The sequence below is a fragment of the Colias eurytheme genome, chromosome 1 (assembly GCF_061535395.1).
Source record: "Colias eurytheme isolate Ceu_HAF_F1 chromosome 1, ilColEury1 Martin Lab GWU primary, whole genome shotgun sequence".
Lineage (NCBI taxonomy): Eukaryota > Metazoa > Arthropoda > Insecta > Lepidoptera > Pieridae > Colias > Colias eurytheme.
Window position 1 is genome coordinate 2,313,199 of NC_142980.1, and position 17,969 is coordinate 2,331,167.

Sequence of the window (17,969 nt, forward strand, 5' to 3'; positions counted from 1 at the left end):
GTTTAGTTCGAGCACCCCAGATGTAGCTGCTACCGTTTGCGCGGGCCGTTGACCGTCTTCGAGAGATGAGGGATAGTTTAAGATTTCGTATTTTTCTGGATATCCTGGGAGCTGGGCGAGTACGAATGCATCATTGGTGTATTTCTCCGTTGCGCCACCTCGTCTAAATTTACGGTTTTATGTTTGCGCCAAAAATGGAAAAATTCCAAAATCGAGCGACCCACTATGGCTCCCTGGTAGCGTCCCAGGGTGGTGATCATTTTTAGTTCCGACACCCCCCACCCAACTCGCACCGTTTCCGCGGGCCGTTGGATTTTCCATTGTATGAAAGTCGGAAACGGGGGCCCGAAGCCACTCGAACTGGGCACCGATCGATTCGCCGGCTCGAACAGAGCACGTGTGCCAAATTTGAGACGTAAGGATTCATAAACGGCGATTTTGGCAAAGTACGGCGGCCATCTTGTTTTCGCGAAAATCCCCATTTTTCCACCACCCCTGGTAATCGCCACCAGTTCCGAGCATTTTTTGTTGAGACACCCCCCCTCCAGGTGTCATCGTTTTTGCGCACCTCCAGGGGTCCACTTGGTTTTCGAAGATGATCGAGATCGCTATATTTTTCCTCTGGTCACTCGGCGCACCTCTACACGATCACGTCAAAATACCCCCAACTTTCCACGTAGTTTCCGAGAAAACCGATGTCAGTGAGTCAGTGAGTGGTAGTGTAGCTTTATATATATATGATATAATAATTATGTTTTTATTTTTGCATGTTACATTTGGCGACAGCCGAATTCAAATTTCATGTTTTAATATTCAAAATAAAATAATCGTAAATAATATAATAGGTAAGAACAAATAAAATCATATTATGCTTTAAGGAGACCATTATCAAAAATTCACATGATGTATTTCTGTTTGAAGTAAATATATATTTTATATATTATATGATTATTCTGTACGAGTTTATGATAAGTTTTGGTAAAAGTCGGGGTACGTTATTGTGTTATAGTGTTCGGATTGCTAAATCTATTCAGTAGAAATAAATAAAATATTGTTATCACGTATTGTTGTTTTACTTTTATTGATTTTTTAGCGAATGTTGTTTAAATATATTGCAATCAATTGTCGTGCATGCGATTGTATTTGCAAAGCGAGTGTGTTGTTGAAAAATTGTTGTTTAGATAATTGTAAAATTGAAGGAAAAGATATCGATATTTATGAATTATTATAATTAATTTTAACTCAAGAACTACATAACCGAGTTAGAAACTTAACACAAGTATCTCTGAGGCACAAAGGTTACATATTTTTAGTTTTTATTCTGGTTAAAGAGGGAAGCTATAGCGTGCTGTATCAGAAAGAGTTTGGTAGAGATTGAAAAAAAAATGTCGGTCTGGTAAGCGCTTAATTATTTACAGTACACTACCCATAGTTTAACGGTATGTGTGACATTTTGCTCAGCGAAACCATATCCCTTTTCAATTGCACCTGCGAAATTGATATTTTTGGTTTTATGGCATTCAAACAGAGGCGGCTCGCCCTAAGGAGCGCTGGTGCAGTGAACTCCCATAAATAATTGTAATAAAATCATACTCCTTAATTTAATTATTAACATTAATTATTACTATTTAAAATCAATCGTAATCTTTAAAACTAATGTTAATACCAATGAATATATCCATCATTCCATCATCACATAAACCTGTATAATACCTACTATATTATGTAACGCGCGAAGCGGTGCGCTCACGATTGCGCTCCAATGAAAAAAGATTTAGTACATTTCCTAATACGAAATCCAATAGGAGTGAAAGAGAGGGTTTTGCCAGGGCGCTGCGCGTGAAACAAAAGATTTTCTATGGAAAAGTAGCAAAATTCGGAGCGCCGCACCCGCAAACGTTGCCGGTTCGTTTTTACCGCCCGGCAGGACAGCGATTGCGCGCGCGGCGCGATGTTGCCAGTTTCCACTTCTATAATATAAACAAACACTCGAGTCAACTTCAATGCACGCGCGCGATTCATGCAATTTTCTAATTAAAATTATAAAATACGTGTTGAAATAGCCTGTAGTTATCAGTATTACTTGTGAGTGTTAAAATGAACAATAATTATAATGTGGCGTTCATTAAAAAGTGTGATAAAACGTTACAAATTCGGCTTGAATGTAAAGCTAAGGGACCGCCACGGCCTGAACTTGATATTACGCAAAAATGTACGACAAAAACGAAAACATATACGCGTGTGTTTAAATCTGAACAATATGTGAAAACACCGTGGTTGTGTGGTTGTGATGAAAGCAACAAACTATTTTGTTTTCCGTGTCTTTTATTTAAAGCGGGCGCGGCCGGCGGAGGTGAGAGTGCTTGGACTGAAACGGGCGTTGACGACTTAGCTCATCTTTTAATCAAGGTGAAAAAACATTCACAATCTCGGTACCATTTGTTGAATGAACTGCATTTGGCGTCTATCGGACGACAAGACATTCGTAAAGCACTAGATTCCGCGTACCGAAAGTCAATACGCGAGTTCAATGACCGTGTCGATGAAAACAGACATATTTTACGAAGGTTAATAGATTGTGTCGTATTTTGTGGTGCATTTCAAATTGCTTTATGGGGGCATGATGAGTCTTCGGAATCCCTGAATCCCGGAATCTATATATATATATATTTTTTTTAATTAATTGTACTGATTTACACCATGTATTTTCAGTGTTTTATTTCAAGTGAACACCCATAAAATTTTGTCACGAGCCGCCTCTGCATTCAAATGGTTTATAAATATAAATTTATAAAGAATAGAAAATAGTCGATCACGAGGCGGGACTCAAATGTGAAATGTTGTTAATAATCTCAATAGATGGCGCGCGGTGTGTCCCTTAGATACACAAAACTGAAACAATAGAATAAATTACGCACCTGCGAAATTATCTTTTAACTCTTAAATTAAAAATTTATATGTATCGCTATCGTATTCGTTAACGTTTTTATTTAGTTCAAAACAAAGTTGCTTCCCGTCAGTATATCTCCCTCTCCCTATCTATGCTTAGTTCTTAAAACTACGCAAGGGATTTTTTGATCCGGGTTTTATAGTAGATATAGTGATATAGGAACATTCTAATATAATTCTTTTTTAGTTTTAGACAATGCGGACGTATCCGCAGACGGAAAGTTAGTATACAAATAAAATAACGAATTTTTAACAAAACCTTTATTACATTTAATAAATGTTACAATATAATCATTACAATAAATTCAAATTGAAATAACACAATTCCTTGTTAAAGCGTAGTGTAGATATTAAATAATATTCCACGGAGTTTACGAACATTTACATAATATAACATAATTTAAAGCTTTTCACACACGAGTCTCCATTAAAAAAAAATATGACATAATATGTAATATGAAGTTATAATATATTGTAGATTATAGCAAAAATTACCGCAAATGCCGGTTAAATATTTTTTTTTTATATTATACTGTTGGTCTTAGCGGGATGATAGGGCCTATAGCCTTCCCCGATGAATGGGCTATCTAACACCGAAAGATTTTTTCAAATCGGACCAGTAGTTCCTGAGATTAGCGCGTTCAAACAAACAAAATTTTCAGCTTTATAACAACACAATGCTATGCGATTAAATTAAATGTAAGTATTAAATTCATATAAATTATTATTTAATGAATATAAACTACTCCATGTTCGAAACATAATATGACTCGTGTGTGAAGTCCTAAGATATTATACAAAAAGACTAGTAAATAGAATTTATAAGGCTGTGATACTAAAATGATAGTATTAAAACAATACTATGTAAAACAAAAGTTAGTTTAATTACAAATTAATAGACCACAGCTTAAAATTGAGATACATAATCACCAACATTATTTATAAGTTATACATAAATAGACTTAATTATTAACAAAACTAAGGATAAGCTATGTAGGCTACTATGTGATTAATTTTAGAATTTATTTAATAGTGATGCAAGATAATTGATTAAAAATAAATTCACTTTTCAGATATGTGGAAACAATTTCTACGACACTTAATGCATAAATAATTAATTAATGCCGACTATTAATTATTAATTAAAACATAGTAAAAATGGCAAATGTAATATCTGCAAATTAAAAAGCCATTTGCACTAATGAGTCGTAAATTAATCAGATGCGAGTGTTTCAAGCTAAAAAATCGAACAGACAGAAAAATAATGTTGTCAAAAAATTTCCCATTATTTAATTATATCTAATATGTATATAAAATATTTTTTAACATCGTGAAAATCTAAAAATCATTAATGATGAATGATAGTCTAATTAAATATCTGTAAACGATTCTGAATTGTTTAAAAATTATAATAAAGAGAACATTTATAGTTACTCTCAATAGCACAATCTAAATAGGAAATTTTCTTTCAGGCATTTATATTCTATATACCCTAGAAAAAATATCATAAAAAGAAATTCACTCTATGTGAAAAGCGTTGCTTTGCTTGATAAAATTATGTCAGTAAAATAGGCACTAAAGAATGAGCAAATACGATAAAAAATTAAACGTTATTATAATACCTATAACATCGATGCCACAAGTGTATAGAAATGTATACATGTATTTCATAATATCGCTTACTAAAAACACGAATTTTCTCTAATATGGTACAATCCACTCTATCCCATGTTTATAAAGAAAATAATGATTTGAATAGAAAATGTTGACACAATTGTTTTTTAAGCAAACATTTTATTAATAGATAACATCAATAATCAATACTTACAATATTAATTAAATGAATCTCCAATTTCATCACCCTTTTTATACAGAATACATATTTTAACTTTACCACACGATGTTATAATTTAATAATAATAAAAAAAAAAATAATAAAAATTTGTTCCCCATAAGAATATTCAAAAAGCTAAATTTCCATCTCAATAAAATTAAAATAGCCGATGTTGAAACAAAAACAACCATCGAAAGTTCTTCCAAAATTTGATATTTAAAATCTTAAACATCAATTATTATTATTATGCCAAGTAATATCTTTTAATCACATGCATTATTCAAATACATAAAATAATATTTGTTGTATAAATATTCAAAATAAAGTTAATTTAGTTAATCCAACAAAATATTATGCAGCAAAAAAGATTAACAATGAAAATTTTTCAATTATATATAATATATGAAAGGTATTCATAATAATATATTATTAGACAAATTATAGTCAAAATATTATCAGTACAAATAAGTATAACTATACGTTAAAAAAGTTCCATAGGTATTTGTTTTTTTTTGACCTTATATACAATTATAACCCTATATTTATATAGAAACAGTATTTAATCCTAAATAACATTACTAAAGTACAGTTAATGTATATAATAATAATTAAAATTTAATGTTTAATCTAATCGATGAAAAATGCACATCTATATATTTTAAAAGTTATAACGCAACCTTCGGACCAATCAATATATACCAATGGGCCCACACACAGTCACAATATGAAATATTTAATATATCGAAAATAATACAGTCCTTTTCATTAACGAATAATAAGAAAAAGTTTAGTTACAATCGAACAATATAAAGTTAATTGAATAACATTTAAAAACCCTTTAAAATATATTTGAATTGTTTCAAATGTTGTCATATAAATATCACGTCACGTTATCATGACGTTCGTTAAAGAGAAAATTATCTTTACCCGAATATATATTCACATCTAGGCATATATATCACAAGCTTACTGGTCCGAAGTAAGTAAACCACTTTATAATATTTAATATCACTAAGGGCCGATTTTTCAATGCTTGGATAAAACTTATCCGTCCAATAAAGTATTACACGATAATATTAAAATGTCACGTAAACTGTCAAATACGGGCAATTAGAATACGTTTTTAAAATGGTAGTTTTATACATTATTCGACGAATAAGTTTTATCCAAGCATAAAAAATCGGCCCTAAATACCGTTATGACGTCATTCATATCCTCTATTTATTTTTAGAAAATACCTAGATTAGTGTGGCCTAGTTTCGATAAATGTAGTAACACGATACAGCTAACATAAAAAAGATGAATTTATTCAGTACAGTTGAATAACAATGAACACAGAAGTAGTGAGAAATTATCCCAAAGTAACATGGAAACATGTATAATTTAATGATTTCAATCGATATCGGGAGAAAAAGTAGATTTACAATTTACAATCCAGCTTAGCTAAAATGAGACTAATTTTAGTTCCTAATAATGTCTTAACCATTTATAAAAGACATATCTTATAATTAAATATACCTAACTATTAACACCGTTACTAAATGACCGATACAAAATTTTCATTCGATAACATTTAGAATAAAAGTTGACTGGACAACATTTTTAGAAGTCGTAAAGCATGGAAAATATTTAATTCGTTCTATTTACTAATTATTATCCATGTATATTATATATAAAGAACCTCCTCCTTATTTTTGAAGTCGGTTAAAAAAATAGAATTATTACAGTTTAAGAACCCTTTGACAAAATATAAGATGACGACCAAACACTTCGTTGTTAAATTTTGTTCAAATAGTAATTTCGAATAATAAACAATATGAATACTTTATATCTCATTTAGAATAACAATATAATAAAATGTTATTTTTTTATAATTTTATGCAAATAAGAAATATTCATTCATTTTGAATATACGTATAAACTGAAAATATAATAAAATATATATGAAAAAAAAAGTGATGTTGTAGTACAAAAAGTTACGTACTATTTAGATTCGTTCGAACCGAAATAAAAGATTGAACATCGGAACTGGCCATGTACTTCCGAAAGCGGAAGTTCTAGAAACAACGAACACTAGAACGACCGACGAATAAAATGTACAATGCACATGTAGACTAAGATCAGATGTATAATAGTTGGCACGTAACTGTAGTGCTCAGTGAAATGCGCAAAGGATTTCTGCGCATGGTGACTGTCGCGCCCGCAATACAACGTAACGTACTGCGTAGTTTGTGATAGCGCTTAAGAAACTTGCCTCGATTTTGTGATCGACAAAGCCCCGTCATACAACGTAGCGTACGTCTGCGTAGGTTAAAGAAATTGTAGCTAGGTCGCGAGTCGACGAACACGCCGACACCGATCATACAGTACTACTGCGTAGATCGGGGCCGCGAGAGATCGCGAGTCAACGACCGCGCCCAGAAGGTAGAAGCTGGCGAGCAGTGCCGGTGTAAGGGCCACTGACACCCCGGGCGAAAATATTGTGGCGCCCACTTGAGGTGTTCTGAAGGTTTGCACCAGGAGAGGCAAGAGACTCAAACGTCAGATCTCGGCGCCCCCCAGAATTTGTCGCCGGGGGTTAGACAAGTGGCTTTCTATTAGCGTAAAGTTTAATAGAATAGATTATGAATGTATGAGATTGACGTAATCAATCGTCGTCGTCGTCGTAATCAAACGTCAATCTCATACATTCATAATCTATTCTATTAAACTTTACGCTAATAGAAAGCCACTTGTCTAGGGGGGCTGGGCCATCGCCCCCTCTCGCCCGCCCCGACGCCGGCACTGGTGGCGAGGTACCGGTGGGTATAGCGCCGCACTTACGCGCTCCTCGCCCCCCCGCAGCACGAGCCGCGCGCGGGCGCTTCGTCGTCCACCACGAGCACCCGCGACCCCCGCCCCGCGTCCGCCCGCGCCCCGCGCTCCGCCCGCTCCGCCATCTCGCGCGTCAGCTCCAGGAACAGCTCCTCCACGCCCTGGTTCAGCTTCGCGGACGTGTAGTAGTGCTTCGCTCCCACCGTGTTCGCATAGCTGGAAATATTAAGAATAGAATAGAATAGAAACACTTTTATTCCCAAAAAATGATACAGTACATTAAATTACAGACAACACTTATAACTAAAAAAAAAGTATAACATTACATGTAGACGTAATAATATTATATTATATCTGTATCACCTCAAAGGGATTACTGACTCAGCATAAATGTTACAGCTGAGGCTGTAACGCTGTTATTCTGTCAGCACCATATTAAATAAAGAGTCCAGTGACTGTAAAGAGTATTCTAATTTATTAAATTAAATTTATTTATTTTCTCATCACAAATGTACAATCAACACATACATTGTTAATCTATATATCTTAACACTAACATTTGTGAGAGACTGGTGCCCGCGATAAGTATAAAATAGTTGTGTTACGGGTCACCAGGCCCCCAAGCATTAACAATCACATCTATCAGATAAACAATGAGCGTGAACATTAGATGAGTAAGAATTAATCATAATTAAAGTTAAATGAAAAATTAATCGTTATATAATAAAATAATATGTTAAGCATCATTTAGAAAGAAAGATTTACGCTACTACGACATTGAGGCCTTCAAAAAAAAGCTTATTTGTCCTAAACTGCCGGTAAAGCACCTGTAACACTACCAATGCTACAACTGTTTATGGGCGGTGGTGACCATTCAACATCAGGTGGCCCATCTGCCCCTTTGCTTGTTCTGACATAAGAAAGTGTTTCAAATTCTACGGCTCCTAAAACCCAAATGCATGCTCCGCATTCGTGTGATCATATTTAAAGATTCTTTCTAAACAGATTTCATCCGTACAAAAACTTAGACTTACTCTAGAATATAGATATCTCATAAAAGTAATATTATATTGTCAACATATTAACATATAACGATAAGCAAAGCCACATATTATCTTATCTGATGCACGAATTTGTCAAAACAACAAACATTTACATTTCTTTCAAGGCTAGTAAAACCTATAAAAACGACACATTATGTTAACGTATCGTTATTAAATATTTTTTCCTAACATTGAAGTATAATAGCTGCAGAAAATAAAAGAGGTCCTCTGAATTTTCACGAAGTTGATATTTTTAGAGATAACAATTTTTAAAGGTTACAAATTTGTGTACATTTGACTCATGAAAAATATATTTATAAAGAAAAATTAAATATGAATAATTAAGTTAAAAATTTGACAAGTGGGCGATCACTAGTTAAAATGAAATGTTCTTAGATTGTAGTATTTATATTTTATATTCGATTTAGCACTCGACCGACATAACCACTGAGTCGGAGCAACGCGTAAATAGATCACTAATAGCAAGATATTAATTTAAAAATATTACATTAGACGAAGGTGCTGTCCAATCTAGAAGATTTTTATCTTTCTTCAGTTTTCACGTGATTTTTTTTTATATAGTCAGTTTTTGAGGTACTTAAAGATTATAATAACTAATTGTTAGCTTAATTTTACTATTTCATTTTATGCACGCACGAATACCGACGAGAAGAGTCTTTTAGAGATTTATTAAATTATGTAATAACTTCTTGAAAATAATATTTTTCAGACCGTGACTATTTTAAATTAACTTTCAATTCTATATTTAGTGTTTCAGTGCTTGCTTGTAATTAAATTTTACAACTTATTATTAATAAGTTATACTTTTTTTTAGCAATAAGTAGAGTCCCATGACTCCCATGTCCCCTAGTGGGGTAAGGGGCAGATGTATTATACATCTGTTTCACTGATCGATTTTAGGGGACAAGTAGGTGATCAGCCTTCTATGACCTGTCAGACAGAGACATTTTTTTTCTTCGTCTCCACCGGGAATCGAACCCAGGACCCTATGGTTCTACGCTCATGTGTCAACTATTGTACCAAGGAAGCAGCAAATTTTTTGGCAATAGTTTACTTTTATACCTTTCGGCTTCTTCAAGCGGCACCGTCCTCTCATGCTCCAAGTCTATTTTGTTACCAGCTATCACCAGAACAATGTCCGAGCCGAGCATCTTCTTCAACTCCTTTACCCAATTCTTAACCTGGAAATACCAAACTTCATAATTACATATAAGTGTATTTTTTATAGATCATTATTTAAAATTTTCTTGAGATACTGCGAATTGTTATTGAAAAATTATCAGTTCATTCGGACAAAAATTGTATGTGTTTGTGTCAACCGCCTCCTTGGTACAGTGGTTTAAACAATTTATTTATAATGCATCTGCTCCATGGGACAGTGGACACGGGGCTTAACTTCATCTGTTAATTGTATACTTTAATTGGAGATGTAACCCGATCACTATGATGTCCCCATTCTATGCTTCTACTGTCCCCTTCCATTCCAAAATACTTTAAGAATAACTTTAATAACTTTAATTTAATATGAGATGCATAGTAGTTACTTTAGCATAAATAATATGTATTAGTTACATAAAATGCATACAATGTGCCGAGTGAATACAAAAAGTCTTCACATATCACAAACAGGATGACACCAATTGCGAATGTATAGAGTACAATCCTCAGTGCGTTTTAAAGTACATGAAACGTTATACAATATACATATAATACGAGGAAAATCTATCTTTAAAGTTCAGTGCAGAAATCCAATATTTAATCTATTCTATATATTTTATCGAATTCAATTGCGGCTTTTCGAAGGCTGAATTTACAGATCTTTATCAATGCCACTTAATACAATTAAATTGTACGTATATTACCATTATACAGAAAATTTCCACCCTGTATAGGTATATATACGTAAGTATAGTAAACGTCTACTTTCCTTCAAATTCAGCTAATGAAAAATACCGCCCACCTGATGAAAAATTAGAGGAGGAAAAAACGACCTATAAAATACAACCATTCTCGTTTCTTTGAAAACATTGCTAATTAAAATCTGTCCCTTTGAAAACGTCTAGCTGATTACAAACCTACCGATATTTCTTTACCAAGAAAGCGTAAGTCTTCGCTATTTACCTTGTTATTGTAAACTTGTAATATAATGCCACTCAGCAGTCACCGCAACAATGAAACTTAGTATTTTTCTATTGTGAGTTTATAGTTCATAAAGGAATTGTAGCCAAGTATTATAAAACTATTTCAAAGGAACTGTATTGTACGTGTGTTATTTATAAATTTTCGCTTTATGTAGGACACGGAGAATAAAAGCTTCAAACAATGTCGATATGCATTGTGTTTTGAAATGTATACCTTTACCATTCGCGAGAATTTTCTTATTTGAAAATCTCGATCTTTCTACAACTATAACGTAAACTCGTTTCAGCCTTTTAACTTATAAGGCGTCTGCTTTTGAACATCTTCGCCATAGAAGTAATGTGTAGATAATATTTTCAGGGCTCGTCAAAAAAAATGTTATTAGGTACTGAATAAGAATAGCCATGTTTTTATATGCTTATCTTATAAACTCGTGGTTAAAATTTAAGTAAAAAGTAATCATTAGTGCTTTTGTTTTATTCTGGCTATGCTAAACTAAAAAGGCCTCCTCGATTGTTGGCTCACGCGTTAAGTATCAAAGTAATAGCACAGTATTACCATTATTTCCTACAGTAGTGCGACGAATGTACTTGTGCAGAGAAACGGAGGGGAACTGGCGGGGGTCGGGCGACGCGGGCCGCGTAAAGCAAACACGCTTAGTTTGCTTTACCTAGCGCGAAAGGATGACGCAGTCGTATTTTTTGTGTAATAATTTTATTATACATAGGTATTTACATATTCTATTATGGCGCGCACAAACTGTTCGGTTTACGGATGTAAATCTACATTGAAATCCCAGAAGGAAACAATATTTCAGAAAGATTGTATTAATTGTATCTGTTGAATTAAAATCAAAGCTATGTTTATATGTTGTCCTCATTATTTTCTAATCAGATTGTACATCCCAATGCATTAATTAGTTAAATGTTATAATATACAATTAAGAACATCCAAAAATAAAGTGTCCACGTAAATAATATTTAGCAGTGCAATATCTGTAATTATATATTTATGAACAAATAATTACATCAGATTTAATAATCGCAATTATTTTGAATGTACATATGAATAAAGATTTCATCATAATATTAATAATCACAATTGTTTTATTTCCCATTTGTTGCAACCCTAGCGTATTTTCGTGTGGCAGCGTCATTACCTACGCTGGCGGCGGCATCGCGCGACATCAAAGGCGATTCCCTACTGTAGGAAATAATGGTAATACTGTGGTAATAGAGCATCGAAGCAGATATAAAATGCATTTGTCCCGTATCCCACTAGGGAATAACTGTTCGCTCGGATCTAATAATAGGCATTGGATTGTAATTATACACATTCTCATGTCCGTAACCGTACAATGTTTGTGATAACTATATAACTACTGTTTCAGTTTAATTTTAGCAACTAAGCAATTTTTATAATTAACGATATTTATAAGTTAAATACAAATAAATTCGATATAAAGATTCTGAAGAAACTGTCTTTCATAGTTAACCACTAGTTCGAAGGTCACGGTTTACACATTACATACCTGTTTCTTGTGAAGAAATCAATTTTAATTCATATTCGAAATAAAAAATCTCAAAAGACATCACAATCACGAGGCAGTCATCATCATGGTAAACAAAAAAAATGGCCTTCCTATAGGATACTTCTACAGAAGACACAAGCATCCACGATACAAACTATACACGATCAGTACGCAACATTCGTGTATGCATTGTAATAATAGATTTAAAAACAGCAATACAATAATATAAACGCGAGCGATTGCTTGCTTTAGATTTAAAGACGCCGCGCTTACTCCGAAACATACACGATTAGTCCTCATGTGTACTGGCGATGTTTTGGATCGCTATTCTTACTTACTTCACTACAAATTACATAATTGAGTATTTGCGTACTACTGTTGTAAAGATTGGAAAAACTTTGTAAAAAAAGTTATTTCCAAACTATACATGTTTAGTTTCACACCGTTGCGTGCTAGCCTTGTGTAGTTTGGAAATATGCCTCGGCTCAACACACCACTGTGAAATGGGGGCGGTCCATTTGACAATTTATTATCCTATATAAGGAAACATTACCTTTCCAAAGGAGTCTTCATCGGTGATATCGTACACGAGGATGGCGCCGTTCGAGTTCCTATAGTAGATTGGGCCTAGAGCGTGGAACTTCTCCTGGCCGGCAGTGTCCCAGATTGAGAGATTTATCCTTTTTCCGTTTATGTTCAGCTTTTTGTTGAGGAACGTCGCCTGTGAGACAAGTAATTAAAATATAATAAAATAATTAAATAAAAAAAATTCCTCGTTTATTTATTGTATACGTGACAAATAACATTTTTAAATCTCAAAAAATTGGACATTCGACATTATCTTATAAATGATGATGATAGCTACGCTTTACATATGCCCATGAACCTAATCTGCAATATTTCATTTGAGTACGAAAACAACAACATAATTAAATCATAACGATACATCAAGGAATACCATGACGTACTACGCAATAATTTATAGATACTATTCCCCTGAAATCAAGAATTGATCCATTATTCATTCCATTTTATTATTGTATTAGAGGATAAGAATCCTCACTTTATATTATATCTACATGCAATGTTTATCTTTGTTTCACGACGCAATGATGCGATTGGGTTGTATGATTTTTGTGTGTGGAGATACAGAGAGGTGTTTACTTTTTAACGCAGCGAAACACCTAATTTCCATGGAAATTTCTTTTGACTACGCCGCGGTGTTGCGGGTATTAGTTATTTTTTCATCTCAACATTTCGCAAATATTTGTGTAGCATTCACAAATCCAATAAAATTGTAAACACTATCCACTTGTTTCCCGCCCATTATTTTTCTAGAACGTTCCTTGAGTTCTGTTGAAAAGCTACTTATACATAAGTGGGATGATAAGTATGCAGAAGGTAATTAAATTAATTTCTTGGTAAGCAGAGACCGTTTTAGTCTATGTGGGTTGATGTATTGATTTGTGAGCCAATGGAAAATTACTGTAGACATAATATTTTAACAATACGTGGAAGTATATTTTATTTATTGCTCAGTACTTAGTCAAATTTTAGTAATTATCTTGAAGACAACATTTTATTGGTATTCATCAACCTTAATATTATTGTTTTTATTCAACAATTCATGGTATTGAAATAAATTCTCTTGAATAAATTAATTTCAGATTAAATATTTACAAATGACTATTGATTAATTTTATTTAATCTATTTCAGTTTTATTGACACTGAACATGACTTTTAAACAAAATTATATTTAACTATTAAAAAAAAATAAAAATGTCAATGAACATCGGCAACAACCAAAAGTTGATGGATGCTCAACTGACCTTTAAGTACATACTTGCTCAATTGAAACTATACGTATGCTATTTTTACACTAAAAAAAAATTATTAAATTTGTCGTACCTTTATTTCACACCTACTAATGTTAATCTATTCTTAATATTATAAAGCTGAAAAGTTTGTTTGTTTGTTTGAATGCGTTAATCGGAATACCAGCACAGAATATATAATAGTACTGCTACCAGTCTGCTTTGAAAAATTCTTTCGGTGTAAGATAGCCCATTTAACGAGGAAGGATATACTAAATAGGTTATATATCATCAAACTAAGACCAACAGGAGCAGAGCTCTGCTGGTAAAACCGCGGGGCAAAGCTAGTATTAATTCCCATAGTATAATTACGAGACAGTAGTTATATTTTCTGTAATTATTGTAGGTGTTCAGTATACCAATTTAACTTCACTATTTTGACATGCAAAGCTGTACTTAATAAAATTCAAACATTGAAATTATTGAACATAAAATAATTATAATAAGGAAACTAATCCTCATAAGTCATAATTGTATACTTGCTATTGAGGGAATGTTACAGTTTCCTTAGCTGCATTTAATTTTACAACTACAATTAAGTTATGTTTAATGACGAAATACAGTATTTTGTCATCAGTATTTATTATATTTTAAATTAAAAAATTCGAAATGTAATCTTCACGCGTAAACTGCATTTTAGGATTCCGTACCTAAAGAGGTATTGCCACTATAACAACAAATAATAAAAATACAGGTAAAGCAACAACTCTTTCACGCAAATACTACTGAACCAATTACAATGAAATTAAGTACACATATAGAGGGTAACTTGGATTATCCCGGAAATCCCACGGGAACGGGAACTATGCAAGGACTTCTTTGAAAACGCGGCGAAGCGCGCGTCATCATAATTTGAAGTGTTTTCTTCTTCCATTGAACCTATTTCATGATTTACTTCTATGACTATGTTTAAAGACAGTGAATCTGTATTTTTTTAATAATACTACCGACTACATATTAAAGATTTTAGAATTAACTTACAAATCACAATATTTAAGTATAAATAAACTTATAACTTAAATTACCTGAAGTGTAGTCAGGTGTTTGTCATTAAACTTGTCTTCAATATACCGCAGCAATATGGACGTCTTGCCGACACATCCCTCGCCCAGTAAAACCACTTTGAAATTGTTGATTCCACTTGGTGAGTTTGCCATTCTCAATCTAAAAAAAAACTTCTGAATATATATAAAAGTAAATGCAAATCCACAACAAGCTCTTATTTCGTATGAAAGAGAAATGGAGTGGCGGTAATCAGTTTCTAGGAATCAAGAAAATAATGACTTTAATAAACCATTCCGAATGGTCTATTGAATAATAAGCAAATCTTCTTTTAGACCATTTGTTTCTTTTTGTTTAGTCATATAGTAAAATATAACAATTTTGATTTTAAATACAGTAGAACTCCAATTATCCAAATTAATGGGGACCGGGACCCATTTGGATAATCAAATATTCGGATAATTGGATTAAAAAAAAATATTGCCATTGGGGAGAATAAAAGCTACGTTTTGATATTGCACTATTTTTTTATTGAATTAAATGAAAGAAACATGAAATTTTCACATGTTTTAAATATTTTTGCAATCACTTTTCTAATTTCCTCTAGTGACAACGCATCTTTATCATCATCATCCTCTTCATATTCTTGTTAGGGGAAGAATAATAGCGCACTTAGACTTTTTTTGGACAATTTTTTGTGATTCGGATAATCGGCGATTCGGATAGTCGGAGTTCGGATAATTGGAGTTCTACTGTACAATTTTTTGCTGTGTATTGACATATAAATTGTCTTAGAAAAGGCATTCTCTGTTTATTATTTACAAAGTAGAATATTACGCCAAGGAACCTGTTACATTGATTTTACTTGTTGCTTTTATAAACAGTCACTTTTAATTGAAAATACAAAATGTGTACATTCCTCAGTAATGTTTAAATGATAGGATTGATGTAGTTTGAAAACGGTAGACCTAATAACCTTGTGTAATATTGAGAAACATTCAAATTTTTTACTGAACCTCAGTCAAAACAAGATATTATGTAGGTACTATTTTACAATAATCTACATTGTATCAAGGATCTGCTTTTGACAGTCCAAGATAAAACAATGCATACACGAAGATATGATATTAGCAAATATTCGATTTTATATGTCCGCCTTTAACGCCACACTATATTTTTTATACGCAAACGATTTTTTATTAACCGTCTAGAAAGTAGAGACTGTATTATACTGAAAAATACTTACCAACAATTATTAACCGGTACGTAAAGGAAACCTTGGTAACTTCTGAGACCCACAATTCGAGTCTAAAAACACATGTAATAATCTACATAAAAATCAATAGCTGCTGCCAACTACAATAATAATTAATACCTACACGTTAGAGCAATGTCAATATTTCTCTTCCCGTCTCCTGATATGATATGACAGGTGACATTGAATTTTTTTACAAAGATGTCATCTTACATTTTTGATTTTGACATACGGTCTTCATCGAAAATCATAGACAGTAGATAAAAGTTGCATACATGTGCTGCCAGTATAATGTCTTTAGAGTTGCCTCAATACATAATATTTGTTTATGGTTAGTACAGACTAGAGTCTGGATAGCGAAAGATGAGACTGTAAAAGGGCGGCAAATTAAAAAAAATCAACATATTATGGCAACTTAGGTTATAGTTGGAAATATAGTTTTGATACTTTTATTTATTATTTACTCTTACGAAAAAAAAAAAAACAACAAACTCTTCATCTGTTTAATGCCGGGTCCAGACTGGTGAAACGTAACATGAAATGTAACATGCAATGAAAGAATTCACCGTCCACAACACACAGACGCATAGCGCGCTCTTAACGCGCATTTACTACGAATCTCCCGTATTCGTGTTCCTTGCCCCTTTGTGTTCGTCGAAAAACCGACAAATCACGGATCGCTCCGCGCGCGGCTTGTAATGCTCGTAGCATGCGCGTGTAATGCACAATTCGCGCGCGCAAGACGTCCGAACTATGAGAAATTGTTACAAAGTGTGTTACCTTTCATGATACATTGCAGCAATGTGGACGGTGAATTCTTTCATTGCATGTTACGTTTCACCAGTCTGGACCCGGCATTAAGTTTCACCGGCACCGGTCTGGACCCGGCATAATGTTATTAGTACAGTTCAAGAAGCTTATATCATTGGAGATTTCAGTATGAACACTAACTTGTAACAAGAAAATATGACCTTGAATGACGCCTGTTTGTTTTTTTTTATCCCTTTCACACCCACTTACCAAGTTAGGTGTGAAAGGGATAAAAAACGTCAAAAAATTTATATGAAATGATTTTCTTGTCCACAGTTCATTCCACAGTCCACAGTTCATTCTTTTCTAAAATATGTGTTAAATTATTATATTCCACTAATTTTTACGCTGGGAAATGTCCCAACGTAAAAAAAAAGGTTCATTAACGACTAAATCAATGGAAAAACCTAGAAAAACATTGCACGGTAAACGTTTTTCCGCCTTCGACCCCATGTTATCTAGAGGCAATAATAGTAGGCAAGTAAAGATTTGTAGATTACAAACACATCATTAGATCTCTCATGATCTTTCATGACAAAGAAGTATGATTGAATTATCGTGTATGAAAAAGTACTGAACGGCTATATAGCCACATTTCAACGTGCCACTCCGAAGCGTCAGTAACTTTTATACACCTTTTTTAAGAATCGTAGCGTGCCTTGGCGGGGCCCCGTATAAAAATTTGTTTGGGGGCCC

At 33.2% G+C, this 17,969-nt stretch overlaps 1 protein-coding gene across 2 annotated transcripts; it reads right to left on the reverse strand.

Moving 5' to 3' along the window:
• Positions 1-4,925: 4,925 nt before the first annotated feature.
• Positions 4,926-16,660, reverse strand: LOC149910899 (ras-related protein Rab-21-like). 2 transcript variants are annotated; one of them, XM_090120307.1, is made up of 6 exons: positions 16,588-16,660; positions 16,455-16,516; positions 15,232-15,370; positions 12,885-13,052; positions 9,724-9,842; positions 4,926-7,813 (listed from the first exon to the last, which is right to left on the reverse strand). In XM_090120307.1, exons 3-6 carry the CDS (start codon positions 15,361-15,363, stop codon positions 7,603-7,605), a joined length of 630 nt encoding a protein of 209 aa, XP_089976433.1. In that variant the 5' UTR covers positions 15,364-15,370; positions 16,455-16,516; positions 16,588-16,660; the 3' UTR covers positions 4,926-7,602. The 2 variants fall into 2 exon arrangements, with proteins under 2 accessions (XP_089976433.1, XP_089976439.1); XM_090120313.1 differs by having other exon boundaries at positions 16,455-16,496; positions 16,588-16,646.
• Between the last annotated feature and the right edge of the window lie 1,309 nt (positions 16,661-17,969).